Source organism: Psittacula echo, assembly GCF_963264785.1.
Source record: "Psittacula echo genome assembly, chromosome: 10".
Classification (NCBI taxonomy): domain Eukaryota; kingdom Metazoa; phylum Chordata; class Aves; order Psittaciformes; family Psittacidae; genus Psittacula; species Psittacula echo.
In genome coordinates, this window is record NC_137741.1 from 1,922,011 (window position 1) to 1,947,527 (window position 25,517).

At 48.4% G+C, this 25,517-nt stretch overlaps 1 protein-coding gene across 1 annotated transcript in view; it reads right to left on the reverse strand.

Annotated features, from left to right (window-relative positions):
- Positions 1-1,722: 1,722 nt before the first annotated feature.
- Positions 1,723-25,517, reverse strand: part of HCN4 (hyperpolarization activated cyclic nucleotide gated potassium channel 4) — a gene marked incomplete at its 3' end in the record, with an annotated part of 99,857 nt that continues 76,062 nt past the window's right edge. The window contains exons 5-8 of the mRNA XM_080625970.1: positions 20,142-20,288; positions 18,045-18,285; positions 15,431-15,595; positions 1,723-3,275 (exon numbers count right to left, since the gene is read on the reverse strand). Of these exons, the coding sequence (XP_080482096.1) occupies positions 1,723-3,275; positions 15,431-15,595; positions 18,045-18,285; positions 20,142-20,288 (2,106 nt within the window). The remainder of the gene's footprint in view (positions 3,276-15,430; positions 15,596-18,044; positions 18,286-20,141; positions 20,289-25,517) is intronic.

Sequence of the window (25,517 nt, forward strand, 5' to 3'; positions counted from 1 at the left end):
AGGGAGTTCTATGGACATGGGTTGTTCCTGTGATAACAGTAGGAAGGGCTTTGGCACTGCTGCATGAAGTCCTGCTTTCCATCTGAGGGCTAGAGGGATCCCGTGAGAGCTGGGAGCAGAGGGAGGCTGGACACGTGCAATGGGTGTTAGAAAAGTTGAGCACCTGACTCTTGAGAGCGAGGTGGCCGGAGACACCTCTTGGCCTAAGGGAAAACAGAAGACCAAAAAAAGGGTCAAAGTAAAGGGAGACATTTGCACTAGAGGTAAAGGCTGTAGCTCCTCCGTGCTGTGTGCACCAATGGCCCCTCACTGTCTGCATCCCACTTTGACAGCCTTAAATCAGGGGTGCCCCACAAATCCAGTTCAAGGTGCCCGCCAGGCCCCAGACATGTCCAGTGATGCTGCAACTGCAGGGTGAGACCAAAGCCAATTAGGTGCAGACTTATTGCTGGTGACATCAAGCAAAGGATTTAGATTCCCCCATCAGAAGAGAAGCATGGACCATGGCTGGCCAAATTTCTGGTCTAATCTGGTTTAATGGAACAAACACAGTTGCAAATCTGGAGGATTCTTGGCTGGGCATCAGAATTACCCTGGGTGCTTCAAAGCTCAAACCCCCCTGGGCTAAGGAGGAAGAGGGCTGGAGTGGCTGCACCCCACCTCCCAATCTTTCTCTAATCAGTTCTCTTCAAAGCAGTCAGCCCCTGGACACTGAGACATTCAAATGAGAGAGGGAAGGTTCAAGTGCTGCCTCTATCTTCATCCCTCCCTTTACTCTGCACAACCCAACCTGGAAGGCAGCACACCCACTTTCTGAACCATGGAGAGGTTGTTGCTTGGGCTCTCCTGCTGGCTGAGGCCAGCTGCCTGGTGTGGGGCAGAGACAGACCTTCTTCCACAGCCCACCCCATCCACGATGCCTACAGAAACACAGAGGGGATATTCACTGCCTTCCCTGTGACTTACAAGGGATTGCTTCTCGTTCCTACTAGAGCATCAGTGGAATAAGGAAGAGACAAGCATCTGAAGTCAGGCCATCTCCTGGTCACCTCTGTCCTCTTCAGATGGAGTCCGAACAGAAGCTCAGCCTTTCTGAAAGCCCTAGACTATGTTGCTGGAACTCCCCCTCTTCTTGCTTATTCTGCAGCCTGCTGATCACAGGGGGGAAACCTGGAAGGAAGCAAAACCTGATGCTCACAGGGCCCATCCAAGTCCCCCACGACTAGGTGCTCTGGGTCAGGTTCAGGTCCAAAGCGATGCCAAGCTGAGGCCAAGCAGAGCTGTCTTAAAATCACCAGCTACAGGCCTGACCTGATGTTCCCTTTTATGGCTCACATCAACCTCGGATCTTTGTCTCAACAGGAAAACCTTTTTTGGTGGCTTCTATGGCTGAGCATTCACATGTTCCAGCTCAGGCACACGCCTTGTCTGTGCGTTACCTCGTTGGATTAAATTTACTCATATCCTTTTGTTCCATGTATTAAAATATTCTATAAAATCAAGTGACCAAAAATCTATAGCTCTAAGAATACCTGGCTATCTTCTTTTTTTGTTCTTTTTCGTGTGGTTTTTGTTTGTTTCTAATCACAGTTAAACCTAAACAAAAGAAGTGGAGAAAAAGCAATGGGAAGGAGGGGGAGAAGAAAAGGAAAACATGATTCATGAAAGTCTAATCAGGAACTGAACCGCAGGGCTGACATAACCAGCTCTCAGAAGGAGTCCTCACAAATTGGAGGGCAGTTTGGATCTGACAGGTTCCAGGTCCCCTGTGAGCACTATGGATTCTTTCCTCCCACCAGCAGTCAGAGAAGCAGCGCCTGCAGTGCTGGCCCCAAACACCAGCGGATGGGGTAAAGAACCTGAGGACAGCTGACGCGGTAAAGTCACACGCCCAGGAATTGAGCTACAAGGCTTCCCAAGAAGCCCAGTCCCTCCACCAGGGAAAGGAGAGAAGCTGGAAATGGATTCTCTAGAGGAATGAGAACTCTGGCTCAGTGTGTGAGCCAGCTCTTGGGGCAAAGATGGCTGGGAAGCAGAAATCAACTTGATGTCCTGGTTCAGACGTCCCGGCGGCACCGGCGGCGTGCTCTTGGCCTGCAGGATCTGCGGAGGTGGGCTGGCGGTCTGAGGCAGCAGCAAAGATCCGTGAGAGCCTGAGGCCCCGGAAGGGCTACACTGAAAAGTTCTTGTTGCTACTGGGCTCTGACTAGGAGGACTAAGGCCAGAAGGGGTATAACAGGGAGAGGCGACACCAGACTGCTGTAGTGGAGACATGGAGGCAAAAGGTGGCCGTTCTTGGTGGAGCTGGGCTATCGTTCCACTTAAAGATCCTAATGCACTTGGATGTGTTTGGCACAGGCCTGAGGACGGCCCACCAGAGACCTGTGCCAGCTGGCTTAGGCTGGAAGATGGAGAGTTGGAAGAAGGAGGGGGCTGGAAGTGATTCATTCCTCCCAAAGTCCCACTGCCCGAGAGCTGCTGTAACTGTCCCCCCTGCAGTGGTCTTGTGGTGGGCTGGAACTGGTTGAGAAGACTGGGGGGTGAGTTTGATGAGAGCTGGGTGAGAGATGTTGATGGGGATCCAGTTGTGGCTTGCTGGAAATGCCCAAATCCACTGCTGGAAAGGGCTGGCTGCTGCTGCTGTGGCTGCTGCATGGACTGAGCTGTACCTAAGGGCGATCCAGAATTCCCATGTTGGAACTGGCTCAGTCCCGCTGTGGATGCGCTGCTCAAACCCGGCTGGCTTGAGCCGCTTGGAGGGGATCCCACCTGGAACTGGCCTAAGCCAGCGGCTGCTGAGAATCCTGCAAGCTGCTGGATGTGGAAGGAGGAAGAGGAAGGGGTTTCTGCTCCTGGGGTATGCAGCTGGGACGGAGTACTGGAGGGAGAGCCAACGGCAGAAGGACCCGTGGACGGGATTAGAGACTGGATTCGTTTCAGCTGTCTTGGAGTCTGGTTGGATTGCTGTCCCAAGGAGCCCAGGACGGACACGGGAGGACGGAAGATGGCTGTTGGGAGGCGTGGATGGTGGGTCAGAGCTATAGCGACAGAAGTGGTGGCTGCTGCAGCTTGCAGGGGTGCCTGGATCAGTGGGGTCCAGATGACAGGGGTGGGAGTGGACGCGGCAGCGGCGGCAGCCTGGACGTTGTGAGCACAGTGTGCCATTTCCCTGTCGTGCTGCACAATCTGCTGGATGATCTCATTCTCCTGGTAGTTGAAAACACCCGAATTGAGGTCATGCTGGACTTTGTGCAGCAGAATGGAATTTTTCTTGCCTGTAGTGAAAGTGAAGAGAGAAAAGAGTCATTCTGGGGTGTCAGTGAATGGGAGGGTTCCTCAAAGCTTCCTGCCAGACTTCCATCAAATTGTTGGCACTGTCTCCCCTCCACTGTCATTATAGGATCTGTGTTCCAGCTGTAAGATGACAGCCATCACATCTTCTGCTTTTGTGTTATGATCATCAGACTTTAAGATCCCATCAAAATGTGCCTGACAGGACACATAATTTTAGTTAGACAGTAGAGCCACTTTTGGTAAGTGTGGCAGAGGGGTAGCAAAGCTCATGAATCTGGAAGATTCCCATCTTAACCTCATAATCTGAACTTCCATTAGAAAAAAAGAGTAAATCCAAAGGCTGCAGGTTTTTTTGTGTGTGTTTGCAAAGGAACACCTCATAAACTTAAGTCCAGGGAAGTCTCCTGAGTTTTCAGTTACTCTTCTTTTCCTCATCTGTGTCATGTAACGTGTTCCCTCTGAGTGGTTTTAGCTGAAATTCCTCTAGGAACAAGGGACAGGAGGACTTCACGTGCTGGAAAAGCTCAAGCTGGCTCAAGAAAGAGACCTCAGCCATGCTGCATCTTGGCTGTGCTCTTCTAGCCCAGACTTTAAGGAACTGCAGGCTAGCAAACTGCGTGTTCCAGCTGGACCTCCAAGCCTGCAGCAAAATATCAGCATGAGCTTTACCTTTCCAGTAGGCTGGAAAAAGTGGTGTAATGAGTTTGTGTGGTCTGGATGGATCCACTCGCCTGGACTGAAGGACAGAACTATTCAGTGATGGGGAAGGAGATGCTGCCAGTGATGACCTTTTACCAGAGCACAAATGCTTTCTCAAAGGAGAGTATTTCTGATATGGACAGGCTCTGTGCATAATGCCTTTCAAAGCTCTGTTCTCGTAACATGCCAATTGATAACTTGGTTGATAAGGAGCTGGTGTATGCTGATTTGAATGAGTCTCTTCTAAAATTAGTGCAGACTGGATCCCTGTTCTTGCCTTTTCAAGGGACCTCTCTCCTGACAACATATGCCAGCTTGAATTGATGGCAGCACCCCTGCTATTTCTACTGAAGCTGTTCGGATTTGAAGGGCTCAGCCTAGAATTGCTCTGCGTGTTGTCTCTACGTGTGTCTGTGTGTGCAGGGGCACCCCGGCCCTACGGCTGCGTGTCTGTACACAGCTCACTTTGTAGCTGAAGCTCGGGGGGGGTGAGTGCAGAAGGGTCAAAGGAGGCACCAGCCAGTTTGGATCGGATCAGAAGCTGTATTCACCCCCCTCCTGAACCTGATTCCAGTATCATTTCTCCTGGCTGATCACTTCCAGCTCCTGTACAGGACAAGGGCAAACAGACAGCAGAGTGCCAACTGCTGTGGACTTAGAGAGCAGGGGATGGATGCACGGATGGGGAAAGGCCTCATTTTCTGTATTTTAACCCCCAAATCATGTCATGATTCAGGAATTAAAGGCTGGCAGCACAGCTCATGTCCATTAAACTTGTCTCACGCTCATGAAATCACAACTTTCAAGAGCATTGACATTATCGACTAAGTCCATGGAATGATACTAAATTTGTCTCCTACAGCATTCTGGTTTAAACTGATCCACTGCTAGTTTCCAAGAAGGAATGGTTAAGAATGTGCTGCCAGGTTGGGTAGTAGTTCCCAGTGAGGTTCCAGTGGAATTTCCTTTCAATCCTATACCAGTCACATCTCAGACCTTCATGTACGGACATGAGTACAGGTTTGTGCATAGATGACAATCCATATTGTTGCTTTTATTTCTTTAGTGTATAACGGATCTTTTACCCCACATATTATGCTGGGTTTGACGGTTTAGTTCTAGTGTCCAGCTGCAAGGTATGAAAAGGTACAGAAAACATCCACAAGGATCAGGCTTGAAAACATCAGTAAGTACAATTCTTTCAGAGAAGTGATGATCTGATACTGATTTATATGGAACTTCACAAAGGAAGCTGTTAAAAACCTTTCTCTTCAGGTCCAGAAGGACCCGTAAGATACTGTGACTTTACACAAGCCCATTAAAAAAAGCAGGAACAATCTAACTGTGATTGTAGTTAAGCATTGGAAGAACACATTAAGGAAAAGTGTTTCTCTCTTCATAAAGGACAAGATGTGGCTCTAGCAACTGATTCTGGTTTTGCAAGTGGTGCATTTGCAATATGATGTCTGTTGTGGGTAGTGAGATTCTTAATGCCTTTGTGTTTCACCTGCTGCTATTCACTCCCTCCTAAAAAAACCATCAAGGCACATGAATTGACCTTTCTTATCCTGCGTTGGATAATAATACCAGCCCCCAGAAGGACACATTTCTGAAGGCAAAGAGTGTTTGGAGCTCCTAATGTCATTACAGTTGCTGGAGAGCCTGTCTGCACTGGAAGTGAACGTGTAGGAGACATAAACAGTGTATAATACCTGTTTCATTGTAAACTGGACTGGAATAGACAGCACTGGTATTCCTGTGATCGCAGTTCTACCTGCCCTTCCTGCAGCCAGGCACACCAGAGAGAGCATGAATGTCACCTTTAAACTTCAGAGCATTTCTGCAGTGAATATACAGTGAACGGCTTAGAGTTACGCTGCACACACAGTAATTTCCACCTGGTATCTACAAAAATCACATTTGTTTCCTCACAAACACAACGAGCTGATTAAACAGAAACAGAAATATTAACTGCTGTGGTCTGGAGAGAAGGAACACCCTACCTAAGCAAGAATGACAAGAGAGAACCTGGCCAGTATACTTGAGTTCAAGAGGGATTCAGCTGCAGGTTTGTAATCATTCTCTCCAGAGTTGAAGGTACAAATCCCAGCATGGGGAATCTGTGGCTTTCTTGCACAACTGCAAGGTCAGGATGTAGATGGGAGTCAACATGCTGTGCTCAAAGCAGGCAGGCAAAAAAGCTGCCTTTTGACATTTGCTTTCCTCATCACAAACTGTAGCAAAACTGGGCTGAGGAGGATTGATGAGGGATAGAAAAAGGAGAAAGAGAAACAAGCTCTTTCCATTTGAGGGTGCTGAGGCGCTGGCCCAGGGTGCCCAGAGAAGCTGTGGCTGCCCCATCCCTGGCAGTGTTCAAGGCCAGGTTGGACACAGGGGCTTGGAGCAAGCTGCTCCAGTGGAAGGTGTCCCTGCCTGTGGCAGGGGTTGGAACTGGATGAGCCTTAAGGTCCCTTCAACCCAAAGTAGTCTAGGATTCTGATTCTGTGCTGCTAATGCAGATTTCCAGAAAGCTAAATACCATCAACTGCTCTGTGTTTCCATCATTACACCTCAGCTCACTCCTTTAATTCCATGTCATCTATCTTTGGCTTCTGATTTGCTTGTCTGTGCTTGAATAACCTGCAATTTTCAAGGCTGCCCTCAACTGAGATGAGAACCCAAGTGATGTTAATCAGCTGCACGGATGAACTGAGGGGACTGATGTTTTCATAACCCAACTCTTGACAACACAAGACGAGCTGCTGAGCAGCCTCTGGTTTCCTTGGCAGAGCACTAATCAGAGAGTATGCCAACATTTTCCAAACATACACACTATTTCCTGTAAGTGTTTTGATCAAAGCTCCTGAAATTTGTGTCTGAGAAAACAATTCCAGCAAAACCCTTGGAATCAGGAGGTTTGTTAGTTTTTAAACCAGAACGTTTCAGTTCTCCTTTGCAGTTACATTCCACTTCCCTGTCTTCCTGAGCCCAGCTTGAATCTATTAATCTCTTCATTAGATCAACTTTTGCTTTTCCATCTTGCCAAGGAAGTCTCAAGTTTCTGCTCCAGAATATTAAACACCAAATGACTGAGAAGCTTCTTTCAGTTACTGAAGGGCAGAGGAATGTTTCAGAGTCATTATGCAAATTGGAACTGGTTACCAAACTGAAGGATTCATGGGTTCCACCATTCTAATGAATTGCATCATTTACATCATGTTTCCACACAGAGATATAAGTCTTATTAAGTGCTTCCAGAGCAAATCCTCCTTCCAACCAGCACCAGATCAGAACAGGAGAATGCTGGTGGGATGAAGATGTCTTCCTGGCAGGTCTGTCTAAGGTCCTGCATGAAAATCAGCCAGCAGTGGGATGAGGCAGTAGGAGGCACTTTTGCTTGGGGAGGTAGTTCTGAGATTATTTCTCATCATCATCTTACATATTAAATTGCTTCAGTTTCAAATTCCTTATTCCTGCTCTGGATTTACTGCCACATCCCGTGCCTCGAGAGCAGTAAAGACAGCAATCAGAGAACTGATTAGTTTGGCCCCACGTAACCCCAACTGAAAGGATGTTCCTCAGCTCAGAGCCATGCTCAGGGAACCACGGTGGAGCCTTGTGTTCTTGCTAAGACAGGAAGAAGCTTCATTAAGAGAAAGGCAAAGGGACTCCCCTTTCCAATTTAATCTCATCAGGGAAGCAGGGAGGCTGGATGTTACAGTTTCTCCTTCTAAGTTCTTTATCCCATATAAAGTGCTGAGTCTAAGGTACTGAGATAAACAATCTACCCAAGCACTTCTCCTAACCCCAAAAGCACGATCCAAACTTACTGAGATAACGTAATGGGAGGACTGGGTGGCTCCAAAGCAACCCTTTGGCCTGGATGTGCCCCTTAACAGGACTGAGGCAGCTACAGGAGCAACATCAGGCAAAGGACTTAAGACCCAAAGGTCTCCATGGCACAACTGATGTTTTTTGTTCTCAATATGATTTCTTCCCTAAGTGAGACAAAAATAAGTGCCATCAATGGAGTGCTCTGGGTTCTAAAAGCTCCCTATTTTCCTCACTGTAACAATAGGCTAAATAGAAGGGGGTTAAAAAAGGAAGATATTTAGAGCCTAGATGTTCCTAGCAAAGCCACTGGTGCTTTGAAGTGGAGTTGGCTATGTAAAATTATGGAAACTAAGCAAATAGATGTTGCTCTCTTAATAACGAACTGCAAAGTCACATTTTCCTCGACTGTAAAGAGCACACAAAAGAGCAGGGAGAAAAGCTCATGTGATTTCCTAAACGGAGCCAGCACTCAACACTAATTCTTTCATCAAATCATCAAAATTAGCTTTTTGTTGTGAAAACTCCGCACAGACACAGCGGAAATTAAAGAGAATTCAGTTCCAAGGCCACTGGCTGCACTTTAAGAATTCAGGTCACTAAATTGCTTTCTGAATTTGCATGGATTTGAAATAATCTGACTTTATTAGACTGCCTTTTGCCTGCCCTGCTGTCATGGTGCCTGCCCACTGCCACATGGCGACTTCTTTCAGCTCCTCCCTTCTTATAATTCAGAGGAGTGGGTACTGAACACACTGCTCAGCTTGCTGCTGTAGCAAAGGGCTCACAGCAGTGCCGATGGTGGTCTTTGCCCTCCCTTGCCTGGGGGTTTTACCTATATCCTGAGCTGCTCTGTTGTGGGAATCATTTAAACATTAAATAAATAACGGGGTATCTGCTCCTATGGAGCCAGGCTGAGAGAGCTGGGCTCTTTCAGCTGGAGAAGAGAAGGTTCCTTAAGGGGAGACCTCAGAGCAGCTCCAGTGCCTAAAGGGGCTGCAGGAAACCTGGAGAGGGGCTTGGGACAAGGGCCTGTAGGGACAGGCCAAGGGGAATGGCTTAAACCTGCCAGAGGGGAGACTGAGATGAGCTCTTAGGCAGAAGCTCTTCCCTGTGAGGGTGCTGAGGCGCTGGCACAGGGTGCCCAGAGAAGCTGTGGCTGCCCCATCCCTGGCAGTGTTCAAGGCCAGGTTGGACACAGGGGCTTGGAGCAAGCTGCTCTAGTGGAAGGTGTCCCTGCCCGTGGCAGGGGTTGGGACTGGGTGAGCTTTGAGGTCCTTTCCAACCCAAACCATTCCATGATTTCATGATTCTATGAAATTAGCTGGAACAGAGATTTCAAAATAATTCTTAACTCCCAGTAAGAATTTGGGCTTCCTTTCCTGTTCCAGCCTTTCTCTCAGATGTAACTTAAACCACACTGAACTGTGTTAACTATCATGTAAAGGCTTCTGCTCACAACTGAAGCACCCTTGGAAGCAAAGCTGATCCAGCCGGATTAGCTCTAGGAGCATCCATAGAAGAGCTCAGCATTGTTAACAAATCTGCTCTAGACACCAATTCAGATGAACGTTCCTGAGAGCCTGGCTGTGTCAACACATCACAGCCTAGATGTGCAGCTCTCCAACTGCTCTGCAGTAATTACCATTTGTCTGCTCTTATGCCCTGATATGCACAAGGCTGCATACGCTGTGGTGCTAAAGCCAAATTCTTCAAGCTCCAGGGAACAACAAGCTCTCCTTCTCCCCTCTTCTGTCCTCTGCAAAACTATATGGAGTTAAGACTTGTACACAGGGGTTTTATTGCAGGAAAGCCATACTGAAAGGGGAATCAATGTGATCAGTGTAGAGCACATTGTACTGGGGAGGGTCACGGAATGTTTCTTGGCAACATCTTCAACAATAATGCATTCAAACCTTCAAAATGGACAATTCCCATCTTTCCAAGTGGAGGCTTTCCCTCCCTGAAACAGCTCAGCCCTGCCACTGATTGTTCTCCTTCTTCCATAAACCAAATAGTATCTTCCAAAATATATGGCATCTCTTAATAGACAGAACATCACTTTTAACTGGGCCAAAGTGCTGTAGGTCGAATGATACATGGTGAATAATGTGAGCTGATGAATCTCATGACAGTTAAACAAGAGTAAGCTCTTGCTTCCCCTCCTCACATTTATGCCCATCATGCAGAGCTTTGCAAAAAAATAAACTGAGTACAGAGTTTCTCAGAGGAATGTGACTGTCAATATCCCTGAGGAGGTGTAAGAGCTGTGCAGTTCTGGAGTGCCTGTGATGCCCTTTGCTGCCTGAAGCACACAGTCCTGGCTCTTACTTATCGCCGGCGGCTGAAGCCAAGGAGCTGCCTTCTCCTCAAAGTGGCAGAAGTGCTCTTTTATCTGGAGCCAAAGCTCCTGCACTCAATTCTCAGTGCCCTCCTAGCACTGACAGCTGTGACAGGGACACATTCTGGAAGACTCTGGACATTCTGGAACTGGTTTCCTTGCACTTTTGTGCTCTGCAGCCTGCTCTTCTTGCAGATAGCTACTGAATGGCCTTCAAGGCAGAAGTCCCATGAGGCCAGAGGAGTGGCTGGGAAGCAGGTCTTACTTCATGTCATTGAAGAGGAGATTGAAAATTGTTCTTAAAGTTGATGGAATGGTAAAATGGGATCTGAAAAGGTGTTTTATTTTGATGCAGACAGCCAAGAGCTGTGGAGTTGGCTCTCTCTCTATATAAGGAACTGACAACCTGGGCAGCCTATGTAGATAGGTTGTACTATGGTGTATCCCAGCACTGCTCCATTTCTCCCAGGTAGCCAGTACCCATTTGTAATAGCAGTGACTCCTGCCCAGAAAACCAAACTTCCTGGAGAATTTGCACCCGGCAAGGGACATGGGTTGGGATGAACTGATGTAAAGCAAGGTCATTTACAAAGTTAAAGACAGGTCTCCTGATACCACCACCCTGTACTGTCCCTTCTACTGGGGTATCTTGAGCTTTATTTTCTATCTAGAGTTGCAAGAGAAATGGCATTTTATGAGGTGAACACAGTTGCCAATTCACCTTGATTAAGCTGAAGTGACTCATGGCTCCTGCTTTGCTGGTGTTTTGCCTTAGGCTAAACAGAAAACACTGGCTTTCACATTCCATTATTCAATTCCTGCTCAAGTCCAACTCTTACCCTGCATACCTGGGCTAGACAGCACTTCCAGGGGTGATTCACCTAAGCCATTTCAGCCAGCCACCTTAGCAGAAGACCTGTCATACTCTATATGCCTTTTTCTCTCTGCTGACTGTAAAAGTGTAGTGTTGGAATGAGGGGAAAGCATTTCACGTCAGAGGAATATATAGAGTGATACCTGAACTTTGATTCCTCATGAGCAGTCGAGTTTGTGGGTTATTCAGGTAATCAGAGAAGACAAAATGGAGTAGAACTGTGTTACCTCATGTCTGCCATTGCACCCTCACTTGCTCAGCACTTCGATTATGATTTCACTGCCTTAAGGAAAAGTTCAATGTGAGTTTGAAAGAACGCTTTCTCCCAGAGCACACACTCTAGCATTGTATACCTGGAAGAGAGGAACTTCAATCCTTACATCACTTGTGCCTGCATCAGCAGTCTTGAATAAGAAGCATCTATCTATCTATCTATCTATCTATCTATCTTTATATATCTCCTCACGACCAAATCTACTTGCTCACCTCACATGTGCAGCTCTTTGGAGCTACTCACCTGCACACAGTAAACAAATCTATCCTACAGTGTAGATACAGTACAAAATTCATGCTGAGTCCATCTTGGTTTATTTATACACATTTCAGCCTGTTCCATTTATCCATCTGATCTTGCAGGGCACCTGCCATGGAGCAGGCAGCTGAGAGGCATTCAAAGACCAAGCTCCACTTTTGTTAGCCTTATTTTACCGTGGAATAGCTGAGGAACTGAGGCACAGAGCAAAGGCATGCGAAGGACAGAGGGAATGTGTGGCAGAGCTTGGCATGGATCCCAGATCTCATTCATACTTCCCCTCACCTAACACCAGCCCTTCCTCTGAGGCAGCAGATCCCACAGTATTAGTCATGACCTGGACAAGTGGGGTCACAAACCCAACAGGATTTCAATTGCAGAAGCATGGTCACGAGCTGGCAAACAGGATGCACAGGCAAATGGTTGGGAACATCTATTTTTGTGGCTTGTTTGCATGACAAAGCTTTTAAAACTTCTACCACTATAAGATCTTGAACTGACGCTCTTGTACCACAATGGTATTTTTTATTTGGAGACTGGTATTGTGTTGTCTGAGCTTCTGGTGTTTTAGCATCTGCAATGCCTGGAGGCAATGCAAGTCCTGACTTAACTGGGATCAAAACATCTACAGCTGGCCTTCAAAATGTAACCATTTCAAACTATGGAGTGAAAAAAGCCTGATGCAAAAGAACAAGTAACTTCCTCTGGCTGTAAATGTGCTGTCAGCTCCCACCAGTGACCTTGATACGGATGGGGAGCAACCTCACCCAGACATTGATGATGTTTACTACAGCACAGCCAACACTGGAAGTGATTGTCTCTCAGTAGTTTTGGGGACGCATCAGTGACTTTTGATTCAACAATACTCACGCCCTGTCTTGTATTTGCTTTCAACGAACATTGTGTTTTACAAGTGCAAATGTTTGTGAAAATCTAATTTTAAGCTTCAGTGGCCACTGAAAGCCAGTTTCAAAGCCAGGCAGGAACAGAACGATGCGACCTGTGTAAGTAAGTGGTGCATCACAAACTGGGACATTCACAAATGCTCGTCAGACAAAGAATTACTCACTGGAGAAAAGAACAACTTATTTCCCCACAGAAATACTGCAACGACTGTCACAGCTTGGTCACTAACAAGAAAAAATGGAAGATTTAGTGTGTGCTAAAATGATCATTAATCAATGGCTCTAGTCTCCCTCTGAAGCTGCAGAGTGGGGTATATGATATTCTGCAGGGTGAGGAGTTCTTTAGAGCCTGAAGTTACTCAGAGAGTAAAGTAGGGACACAAGTCTTTGTAGAACCCAGCCTTAGTCAAATCATGGAGAATAACACCTGCCAGTCTTTAAAGAGCTCTGGAAAACATCTTCCCAAGCAATACATGGAACAGGCAGGATGCCAGTATCAATTCCCATTAACAACAGAGGTTAGAAGGATCCACCAACATGCTCTTTGCAGAACCATCAATGACAATTTCCAGGCTGCTGCACTGCCCATCCACAAACAGGAGGAGATTGGGCACAGAGATCAGGATGCATGTGCCCTGCACTTTACCCTTAGCCACAGGTTTTCAAACTGCATTTGCTCTGCAAAGTGAATGCTTCAGCACACCTCCTGTTGACCAGTATTATGGCTGTTGCTTCAAGGGATAAGGTCTTACATCTTCATCCTGCCTCCTTGCCACCTCAACAAGCTTAGACCATGCTTTCCAAATCCTCCATGTAGCAGGTAATCCTGTAAAAATCTCACCAGCCACTGTGACTGAATGGACTGAGATTTTTCTCCCTGTACTGCACAGGGGAACACTGGATGGATCCCATCCTGGTACCAGAACAGTGAAAGAGCCCTCTGAAACATTTTGTGTACTCAGTGATGCATGGGCTTCTCAAGGACGTGGTGTTGTCTGGGTAGGAGGGAGTTAGTGAACGCACCACTGACTTGGAAAGAAGCTCCCGTTTGCTTCCAGCTTGTGTCCAAATCCTGAGTGGAACATAACAGGAACCAAAAACATGGTCCTGCTTCTGTTCATACCCGGCTTTTAAGAACTTCTGTTCCTTAACTTCAGCCTTGTAGAATAATCCTTCTGCTTTCAGAGAGAGACCAAGCAGAATGCAGTCATCTTGACACCTAAAAAAATCAGGTGCTGTTACACAGCTAATGCACTGCTCTTTCTGGATGGTGCAAGTTTCAGAGAGAAGTGAAGAAATGCCTTATTTTAAAGAGCTGGGTACACATAAATCACTAAGGCTCTTTCGGGAAAATCAAAACAAAGACTGCAGGGCACAACAGGGTTGGAAATGGCTAGGAAGCTGCTATTTCACAACAGTAGAGGATGTAAAGTTGAAAGAACAGGCAGCTCTCAGGTCTGGCTGCCAGGGAAACAAGGGTAGCAGAAGGATTTTCAGTGTCTGACTCTGAAGAGTTCTGCCTCTTCTATGACACAGGGACTGATGGTGTCTCAGGTCAGCCGAATGGCAAAAGGAGGGGAGGGTAATGCCAGAGTTCTGCACCAAAGGACCTGTTACTCCTGTGTCACCTCCTGACTTGGTATTTTGCAGCTGCCTGTGGAAGGAAGGAATTCCTCTGACAGCAGAAGCATGTGAGGTTCTTTATGCTGGGTTGGAATTTTCCATGAATTTTAGGTAGGTGGGCAGCAGCACACAGACACAGGACAGCCTGCCCACCTGTATACACACCCACAGAAAGCATCAAGCTAGGAACCTGAGCAGTTCTGGCCACCTAAATCTGGAAGATTTGATAAAGTCAAGTTAGACCATCCCTGCCAGTGCCTGGTATTTCATTTCCTCAGCAGTTTCACAGCGAAATTTAAATAACCCAAGTGATGGGACTCTTGCTACTTACACTAGGGCCTCATTACCATAGACTCTGCCAAACTCTACATATTAAGCTCCTACCCTTTTACTCAGGGGTCACATTTCTGATTTGCAGCAGGTAATGAGATGCCCAGAATACAGTGTTCTTGGCATAAGCAGCCCCAGAGGCACTGCACCCCTTGCTGGGATGCCAGCTTATTCCTTACCCTCCTCACCCCAGCATCCTCCTCTCCTTCTGCATTGTACTCAGCCCTGCATTGACCTTTTGGATTCTGGAAAGCAATGAAAATGAATGCATTGTGAGGAGATGTAAAATAAGCAGCTAAAGGAGTTAGCGCAGGACTCTCAAATGCTCAGTCCTCAACTCTGCAAAGAATTCTTGCCTGTCCTTGCATAAGTCACTTAATCTCTGTGTTAAAACATCTCTGGTTGTGACCAAGGAATGTTATCCTTCTCTTCCCTAGTTAGACAGGGGTGCTTGCAGAAGACATTATGTCTCCCATTGGACAAGGTGGGGGTCACTGTGCTGCAACAAGGCATTAATACTATTTGGTTACTTGTGTTTGCTTTGGGCTTGGGGGGAGGGTTTTATTGATTGTGTGTTTACAGATTTTAAGCTGAAACTCAAACTCTAGTGAATTAACCAGCATGGCCCTCATGGCCTCACACTGATCTTGGAAATGAATGGAAGCAGAGACTGGCAAAAATGTTTACGTGTAAGGAACAACGAGAGAGAAGAATGCGGACTTAACTGATTGTGAACGGGGCTCCTGGTAGGAGCTGAAGTCAGGCACAGAGAGACAGGTTGGACAGCACCTTGGGTCACATAGTCTAGAGTGAGGTATCCTTGCCCATGGCAATGGGGCTGGAACTAGATGACCTTAAACTCCTTTCATCCCAAACCATTCTATGATTCTATGACCTCCTTCAGTTCCCAACTCCATCAAAGGATCTAAGGACAAAGGCTGGAGATGGGCTGCCAGAGCAGCAGGCAACAGGAAGGAGACCCCCCCACACCTTCTACTCACCGATTCTGTCCAGCCTGTCCAGAGCCACTGTCTCGAACGCTCGCCGCATCATGGGGTACTCCTCCAGCACCTCGTTGAAGTTGTCCACGGAGAGGGAGTAGAGGCGGCAGTAGGTGTCTGCTCGCACGCTGGCCGTGCGCCGGCCCCGCGTCAGCAGGCAGATTTCTGCAAGGAAAGAGCCAGCCTGAGGACATGGGGATGGGCATCACCACTTTGCCTGCCACCCTGTCTCCTCTTGAGCTGGACTCTTCCTCCTCTCCCCCTAAGAACATCAGCAGGGGTAACATTCTGCATGTGCAGTAACAGTTTACAGTACCAGCGGGCTCAGTTGTGGCAGCTGCTACCAAAACACAGCTCCGTGATTCTGCTGATCTCATTAGCCAGGCAAGTTTTGGGATGGTGGATTATCAAAGATATCATTTGGGCATTCAGACTGGAGAAGCTGTCCTTCTGCAGCTCCCCATGGGCACTGGGAGGAGAAGATGAAGCTGTGCTCTTGCTAAAGATAGTTCTCTCTCTGGATTTGTAGTAAAGGCTCTTTGCTGACTGTGGCTTGATGCCTGGGCATAATTCTGATCCCAACACCAGAACATTTGTTTTTTCAAAGATTTTTGCAGATATCTGCAAGGTCCTGCACTGGTTGGGGCAATCCCCAGCACAAACCCAGGCTGGGGGAATCTGGAGGGAGCAGCTCTGAGAAGAAGGACTTGGGAGTGTTGGTTGGCAGAAACTCCCGATGACCCAGCTTCAGTGTGTGCTTGAGCCCAGAACTCCCTGTGGGCTGGGCTGCACCCCCAGAGTGTGAGCATCAGGTCATGGAGGGGATCCTGCCCCTCTGCTGGGCTCCGGGGAGACCCCCCCTGCAGCCCTGATCCAGCTCTGGGGCAGCAGCACAAGAGGGATGTGGAGCTGCTGGAGCGAGGCCAGAGGAGGCCATGGAGATGCTGCGAGGGCTGGAGCAGCTCTGCTCTGGAGCCAGGCTGAGAGAGCTGGGCTGGGTCAGACTGGACAAGAGAAGGCTCCTGAAGGGGAGACCTGAGAGCAGCTCCAGTGCCTAAAGGAGCTGCAGGAAACCTGGAGAGAGGCTTGGGACAAGGGCCTGTAGGGACAGGCCAAGGGGAATGGCTTTAACCTGCCAGAGGGGAGACTGAGATGAGCTCTTAGGCAGAAGCTGTTCCCTGTGAGGGTGCTGAGGCGCTGACACAGGGTGCCCAGAGAAGCTGTGGCTGCCCCATCCCTGGCAGTGTTCAAGGCCAGGTTGGACACAGGGGCTTGGAGCAAGCTGCTCTAGTGGAAGGTGTCCCTGCCTGTGGCAGGGGTTGGGACTGGGTGAGCTTTAAGGACCTTTCCAACCTAAACCAGGCTGTGATTGTATGATATGACACAAGGTTACAGATTGTCAGGAAAAGACAAGTTAGTGGCACCTACTAACTATTGGTTTATTTACCCTGCAGTCACCCTACTCTTAGAAGGGTGCTCAGCTTATTACAGAACAGAAAGCCCTTGTCTGACTTTGACACAGACACTCCTAATGCACTCAGCAGAGAGCTCCTGTGTCCTGCTTTTCCACTGATTACACACAGAGTGCGGGCATCTAAGGCAGACACCTGAAGACAGATGGTGTGTCTTAGAGACTGACAACACTCTCCTCTGTGCTGCATGCTGGGTGTCAAGCCACACCACCATGCTAAGGATTCATTCTGGGTCTATCCCAAAGCATTGTCTCCAACCCTGGAACTCCAAACCCCAGCAAACTGACCTGATTTGTTAGGAACATGCAGAGTCCTTGCACTCCAGGTAGATGCAGACAGGTTGTTTCACAGGAACTGAGTGTGTGAGTGTAGGAAATGCATGATAGGGATTTTTTAATAGAGAAAAGGCTTTAGAGAAGGGAAGGAAAAGCAGGTTACCTCCTGCCCCCTCTCAGTAAGCCATTAATTCTGGGGCATTCAGTGTGTGTACTGAGACATGCATCTACCAGAGAGCTGCCTGTCAGGGGCTCAGCGAGGTCTCCATGGGGCTCTGACAGGATGGATTTCTCTGTGTTGCTCATAAGAGCACTATCTCCAATCTTCTTTTACAGGCTTTCCTGACCTCATGCCAGTTCCCCTGTTACCAAGCTCTGCTGCTGACAGATTACCCCTGCCTGCTGACCACAACACTTTGCCGAGCCACAGGCTGGAAGATGGACTATGTTGTTTTCCTGCATGTTTATCCTGTACCTCATATGATAGATGCCAGACAGCAGGACTAGAAAACGGTAGGAATGCACTTGGAGAATGCTCCATTTTTTTCCTATAGGTTCTCAGTTTCACAGATCTGTCAGTGTGCTTAGGGCAAAAAGAAATGAACCCACAAGAGCCAAGTTTCCCTTCTCCATTTTGCCACTTATTATCTATACTCCTGAACTGCCCATGAGTCCCACTCACTTCCCATTACACCACTTCCTATACCAGGAAGCTGCCACACAGTTGAGATGAACAGAGGGTGGAGGAGAAGGAGCCTGGGGAAGCAGTTCCACGTGCTGCCACCCCAGTGCACCCAGGACAAGCTAAGGAGCACATGAGCAATAACAGTGGGTATTGCTGTGTAATGACGATTGACTGACATGCACCTCCAAAGTAGGAGCCATCTGCCAGCTTGGTCTCCTTGTTGCCTTTGGTGAGGACGCTCACCACCCCGTGCTGGATGAAGTACATCTTCTTGCCAATGGTGCCCTCCCGGATGATGTAATCTCCTGGCTGAAACACCTCGAACCGCAGCTTGGTCAACATTGATGTCACAAAGTTGGGATCTGCATTGGCAAAGAGGGGCATAGAAGCCACCAGCTTCCTGCAGTTGAAGTTTATGATTTCCTGAGCGTGATGTGATGCAGGAGAGAAAGAAAGAGAGGGGAAGGGAGGGAAGGGGAGAAAAGTTGGGAAAGAAAAAACACATGTATTTAGTCTACATCTAATAAATGATGAAGCTTCCCCACTTGAACTGTACACTATAAAGTAAGGGGGGAATGCTGTTTCCTTACTTTGGCTCCTCTAGTGCGGGCTGGAACAGGTTCTGGATGCTCAGAGCACATACAGTGCAAGCTGAGGCTGACAGCTTCATGCCTCACTGCTTGCATTCATATGCTTTCTCTCTGACCAGGGATAAAAACCCCAACCTCCCAGACATGCACAGTAAACCTCCTTCTGCAGGAAACCTTGGGCTGGGAGAGAGGTGCAGAGCACGGGTGAAATGCTGGGTGAAAAAGCCCAGGGCTCCTTTCTGGGAGAATGTTATAACTCACCTTGGCAGCCCTACGGTCTGTGTTGCCCTTGCTTGTCAAAGAGATGCTGAACAGCAGAAATGTGCCAAGGAGCTCAGGGGTAGATGGGGACAGGGTGAAGAGAGGGGAGGGAGAGGTGCCTACAGGTCACTGGGCATGGATGGATCATCAGCCTCTGGTGAAGGAAAGCCAGTTGAGCTGTTCAGCTGTCCAGAGCAGACAGGGACTGTGCCTCCTCCTGTGGCTCGCTGTCACTCCCAGGGGGTGACAGCACTTTCCACTGCACAGGAGCTGCTCTGTGCCAGCTCAGACTTGGAAAGCGGCAGAAAGTGATACTGAGTTAATCACCTCAGCACTGGGCTCCCCAGCCAAGCAGGGAAGAGGCATCTGGATGACTGGGGCAGGAAGAAGGAGGGCTGGGAAGCATCTGTCTGCTCCTCACTGGGGTTCTTTTCAGGGTTGCTCTTTAAGACTTTGACTGAACTAGTTTTAAACTAAGGCTGGTAGGTCCTCCGCTCTTCTTTCTCCTATGGAGGTGCTTTACTGGGGAGAGGAAGACAAAAGGAAAACCTATTCTAGTGCTGGTGGATAATATATTGGAGGCACAAACTAGGGAGAACCTGCATTGCCTGGCTTCAGTGAGGGAAGGGGGTTTCTGTAAATGCAGTGTGGGCCATGCTGGAAGGTTCCTCCTTCTTTGGACTCTATGTGCTGCTACAGATGAGGCCACCACACTGCACAGAGGCTTATATAAATACATGAGATACAGATTAGGGAGCACAAGTTGGAAGCAGTGATGCATGTTTGTCTGGGGAGGGAAAAGGGCTTCCAGGGGTGTGAGGTAATAACACTTTCCAGAGTGTTCTTCTGCAGGGGCACTTTGGGAAAGGGGATGATGTTGCCAGGTATCACCATAGCCTCAAAAGTTGACAAGATGTACCTGTTCACGTGTTGGGTGGGTAACACAGCCTGCACACTGCACCCTTTATGTCAGCCATCACTTGTGCTGCAGCCTTTAACAGACTCAGGCAGGAGTCGTGCAAACACCAAAGGCCTGGGTTTCTCTCTCCACAGCAGTGACTTCTGCCATGACCAAATCAAGGGAATACCAGACATACACCAATGGATAGGACAGTCATTCCTTCTGAGTGAAACTGTCTCCCACAGAGACATACCCAAGACGACCCTGTTCTTCTTGGTCTTGATCTCCCAGAAAGGTAAGCACAGCACAGGAACAGACACAATCTCAAGTGAAACAGGGCCTTTATGGCTGGTCAGCCACATAGAGCACTCCCAGAGCCAATGCTAATGGGAAAGCTGGCCTCCCACCACTCCCATCACTGGTGGTGTCCTCTGCAAAGCACTGGGACAGAACACTGCACACTGGGAACTCCCCAGCTGCCAAAAGGGACAGGAACATGTATTGCCCATTCAGTGCTACCTCCTTACCTCCCGGAGGGGCTCACTCAGCTCTCCCAGGATGCTCTCCTCATCAAACATCTTCCCCTGGTAGCGGTGCTCATAGTAGTCATGGATGCGTTGCCGCATGTCTGCAGGGAGCTTGTGGAAGGACATGTACTGCTCCACTTGTTTGTACTGTACAAAGAAGAGGGGAAGAGGAGGAGTTACCAGCACATGCAACAACGGTGCCCACTCATGGACAAGCACAAACTAGAGCATACCCATACCTGCTCCCTTCATGTCAAGCCAGACCTGGGCAGACAATCTGGTGCAGGAGAGAGCAACTGTGTGGGGAGAGTGCAGGCATCTTTGTTATATCCTTGTTATTTTCCTCAAATGGCTGTACCATATTTTAACCTTTAAACTTACTCTCAGACAGTTACACTGCAGGGGCAGCTCCTCATTCCCTGGGTGCTGAGCAGCCCAGGGCCTGTCCTCCCCTTCAGACACTGCAAAAACTGGTAAGAAGGAAGTGCTCAGCTGGGAATCTCCTCGCAGCAAATTTTGCTGAGCAAAGACTGTAAAACCCTTGTGCACAATCAGAAAAGGGAAGTACAAGGTGTCCTCAGCAGAAGGCTTTTCCACAGCACACAGTGGAATGGTGGCCAGTGACCTGGTGGCTTGGCTCTGGAGGAGTAAGTGATGTGAAGCCCCTTAAGGCCCCAGCCAAGCACAGGAACCCACTGCACCAGGGGCCATACATGGCTCAGCCTGGGATGTTCACAGCCACAGACAAAACTGCAGGACACACACAGACTCGGATGCTGAGTTTACTCAGTTGAAGCTGCAATACCCGTGGTCTGCTTTCTCTCTCCTCTGTGTTCTTGGCTGCCACGTATGATGGAACCTTTGCCTCCCCACCCTGGGCCCCACATTCTCTTCACCTTTCTGGGGTCTCTACTGCCCCATGCACTTCTGCTGTCTAACCTGTCCTTATTTTTACCTAATGGTTTGCATTTCCATCATGTCACTTAGAGGGGAATAGAAGGGCTCACTATGAGTGATGCCAGGGCAGTATTTGGGGATGAATGGTGCTTTCTATGAATAAATAACACTTCCTTAAGGGCATGGGACTGTAAATGGCTTGAAGGCACTTGCCTTGAAGGTGCTGCAGAGACAAGGTGTGTGCATTGCAATGGTTATGCTCCCTCCCACTGGTCTGCACTAAAGAACATGATCCTGAGCGTGTACCACACTGAATAATGCTGACAAAAGGACCATGCTCCCCTTCTGCCATCCCTCTTTCCCCTCTTGCCCCCAAGAAACCTGTCCCTGAATGACCCTTTACTGCAGCTTGTGCTGAAGAGCCTAATTACTGAACGTGTGCTCATTGCAGCTCTCCCCGGCACACACCGTGTCACTCTGCTCCCAGCACAGCCTGTGCTGGTGCTGCCTTGCATGCTAACAACTTCATCTGCACCAGAGAGGAGAAGGAATTACTCTGAGAAGCCAAGGTGGTCGAGGAGACACTCGGGGTTTCCTGGCATCTCCAGAGCTTTGTGTCTGGAGCTAGCAGCAGAGGAGCTGACTGTAAATATTCATCATCACTACAGCATGAGCAAAGTCAAGCGAGTCACCACCTCGGGTGCTGCAGCCAGGCACAGAATTGGCAATGAATATGGCACTTCATTGCTTGGATTGCTGAAGCTCTGCAGGGACTGGCAGGATACTGGGTGCTGCATGGAGGCTGCAGTCATGAACAAGGGAGATAAAGGGAGCAGGAACCACCATGTCCCATGCGGACAATGTGCTGGTATGAGCCCTGTTACAGTTTTGTGGGTTATGCTCTTAAATGCTGAAAGTTTAAAGTCTTGGCTCAAACAAACATAGAACCATAGAATCCCAGCCTGGTTTGGGTTGCAAGGGGCCTCAAAGCCTTCCAGCTCCAACCCCTGCCACAGGCAGGGACACCTTCCACTAGAGCAGCTTGCTCCAAGCCCCTGTGTCCAACCTGGCCTTGAACACTGCCAGGGATGGGGCAGCCACAGCTTCTCTGGGCACCCTGGGCCAGCGCCTCAGCACCCTCACAGGGAAGAGCTTCTGCCTAAGAGCTCATCTCAGTCTCCCCTCGGGCAGGTTAAAGCCATTCCCCTTGGCCTGTCCCTACAGGCCCTCTTCCAGGTTTCTTGCCTTCTTTTTAAACATGGCTTGTCTACTGCCACTGGAGACACATTAGCAGCATCTGAGACATGCATGAGACCTGGCAAATTGGACACAGGACACACAGGACACTCACTATGGAAAGAGGAATCATTACACTAGCTTCTGCTGACTTGGGCTTGTTCAATTGATTCTCAAGCTGCAAACAGTTGGGCTTGTTTTAACGCTGTGGTTTTGTTGGCTAAATTATTTATCAAAACTATTACCTTATACTCTCAGTTTTAGCCCAACGTCTCGAAGGGGACCACTGACCAGGTCACAAGATGCTTGCCTGGTGCCCCTCTTCCCCCTACCATGAGTACTTGCCATCATCTTCAACTGACCTTTGTTTCTCAGGACAAATCCCCCCAAGCTTCTCAGATTCACTAGCACAGGTTGGATGGGGCCACTCAGACACTGCTTATTCACTATTGTACGTGGATTTATTGCTTTGCAATGAAGAGCAATAAATAACTGCTCTGCAAGTCTCTAGGGCTTGTCAGATTCTCCTAGAATCACTGTCCCTCGATAAGACTCGGAGTAAAACCAGACCAAATTTACTTCACCAGGGAAAAAAAAGCTTCTGCTTCTGATTATAAATGAAGAACACGGTTGTAAGAGGAAGAAGTGAAGTAAGAAACTATAATTCTCTGTCATCATTAACAAGAGGTTCACATCTTGGCTCTCCTGTCTTTGCTAGTGCCACCTCCTCTCACCCATGGCAGCTGGGGAGTTCTGTGAGCTCTTCACTCTCCCTTGTGCAGAGATAGAGTCTCTCTACATTAATAAACTACAGTCATGTGGCGTTTTCTCCTTTCCCTTGTGCTGCTGAAGGCCACTGGTGGAGCAGTGTGGAGCATTCAGAGCTACTAACCAAAAGGCCATTAAACCTGTGTGAGGGAGGGTTCAAAGTGCAGTGGGCTCTGCATGTGTCTTCTCAGCTTAAGCTCTAAAGGAGATCTATCCTGAGGCCATCAGCAACACTCAGTGGTGCTACAAAGCAAAGGGGGAAGGATAATCGTGTGGTGAACATCAGCAGTACATGGGGGTCAGCCTGACAACCCTGAATTTACAGGCCTTCCTTGATCCCCTGAAGATCTGGCACCTTCTAAGCCCACTTCATACCCCCTGAGGTGGCAGCCCTTTGAGAACCTTCAGACGTTGCTTAACCTGACACCCGCCTCTTGTCTCCTTTCCCCTTGAACTTGTTTGTTCCATCTTCCCACTTGCCTCCGTGTCACCAGTGTGAGCTCTGCTCCGAGGAACCGCAGAGATTAGTGGCCTCCCTGTGTTCAACTAAAAAGACTCATTTAGGAATTATTTCAATCTCTCTGAAGACAATTGAGTCCATTTAAATCCTAGGTCATTTTCTTAAGTCTGTTTTACCTGAAATAAGCCCTTAAAGGAAGTATTAATATATCAAAGGGAAACCATTTGCCTGAGTATTTTTCCTTCCACAGCTGCCTACTTTCCTTAGTTGTCTCCCCACTCCCCTCCCCTTCAACCAAAGCTCAGATCACTCACAGTCCAAAGGGAACTAAATAGCTTTAACGTCTTCCCTGCCTTCAATCTCTATCATGAATCCTCCTCTCTCTAATAAATCACTGGCAAAAAGACTTTGACTATTTCCTTGCTTTACTTTTGATTATGAAAATGGCCCTGCATCTAAGGAGAGCTGCTCCCACCCCAACACCTCTTTGAGCCCTCTCTTGGTCCATACACATCACTCTTCAGGTCTCCAGAGAAACACTGATATCCGTTTTTGCATCTCAGTTAATTCAAACACAGTTGCACAGGCTCACAGACGCTGACATGGGCACACATGTAACCCACTGCAGGGAAGGCACCTGGGATGCTCGTCTCCATCTACACAGCAATAAATACACATTTGTTATACAGAGCTGTTGCACTGCTTGCATCCTTCCAGAAACAGGCTGAAACCTCTGTGGGAGAGTTTAACTTCATTCACAGTCTCCCTGTCTGGACTGCAAGGAAGTCAACAGAGATGCACTTGTGTAAGAAGAAAGATGCTCCAGCTGAGTAATGCATTTTCCATGAAGTGAAGAATGATAATGCACTGACTGTACCTTGAGTGCTGGTAACATATATCCAGAGATATTGGATTAAGATCCACATCAGCACCCATGAGGTACAACGCTGTGGCCCTTGCAATGGATTAGTGCTTCACAGGGGTAAAGATCAAGTCATGACCATCACCAGTCAAAGTGCCCTGACAGGCCACAGTTCCATCTTTGTTTTTATTTTCTCTGACCTAAGATGAGGATTAAACCAGTGCAGCTACACAGCATGCAGTAATCATTAGAAACAAAGGAATGCTGAGTTCCTTTTTGTCTTTTAAGTCATTCATATCCCCACCCTCAGGATTTGTTCTACAACCACGTCTCCATCTTCCTCAAAATGATCAAGACACACACTGTCATGGAGTCAAATAGCTCCAGGAATGAGCGGTGCTGGTTGACAAGAAGCTGATCATGACCCGGCTTCAGCGTGCACTTGAGCCCAGAACCCCTTTGTGTGCTGGGTTGCACTGGCAGAGAGTGAGCAGCAGCTCAGAGAGGGGATCCTGCTCCTCTGCCCTCGTGAGACCCCATTTGCAGCACTGCGTGCAGCAACGCTGTCCTTTACATAAAAACAACATGGAGCAGTTGAAGCAAGTCCAGAGGAGGCCACGAGGATGAAAAGGGGCTGGAGTACCTCTCATAGAAAGAAAGGCTGAAAACACTGGGGCTGTTCAGCCTGGAGAACAGAAGCTGCGTGGAGACCTCAGAGCAGCTTCCAGTATCTGAAAAAGGCTACAAAGATGCCAGAGAGGGACTTTTCATCATGTACTGTAACTACAGGACAAGGGGTGATGGGTTCAAACTGAAGCAGGTTAGACATTCCAGGTCAGATCTAAGGCAGAAGCTCTTCCCTGTGAGGGTGCTGAGGCGCTGGCCCAGGGTGCCCAGAGAAGCTGTGGCTGCCCCATCCCTGGCAGTGTTCAAGGCCAGGTTGGACACAGGGGCTTGGAGCAAGCTGCTCTAGTGGAAGGTATCCCTGCCCGTGGCAGGGAGCTGGAACTGGAGGAGGTTTAAGGTCCTTTCCAATCCAAACCAGTCTCTGGGATTCTATGGTTCTATGAAGAACAGTGGAATTCTGTAACACAAACTCATGCCAGCACTGCTGGTGTGATCTTTGTTGGTTCCCCTTTACGCATCTCCACAC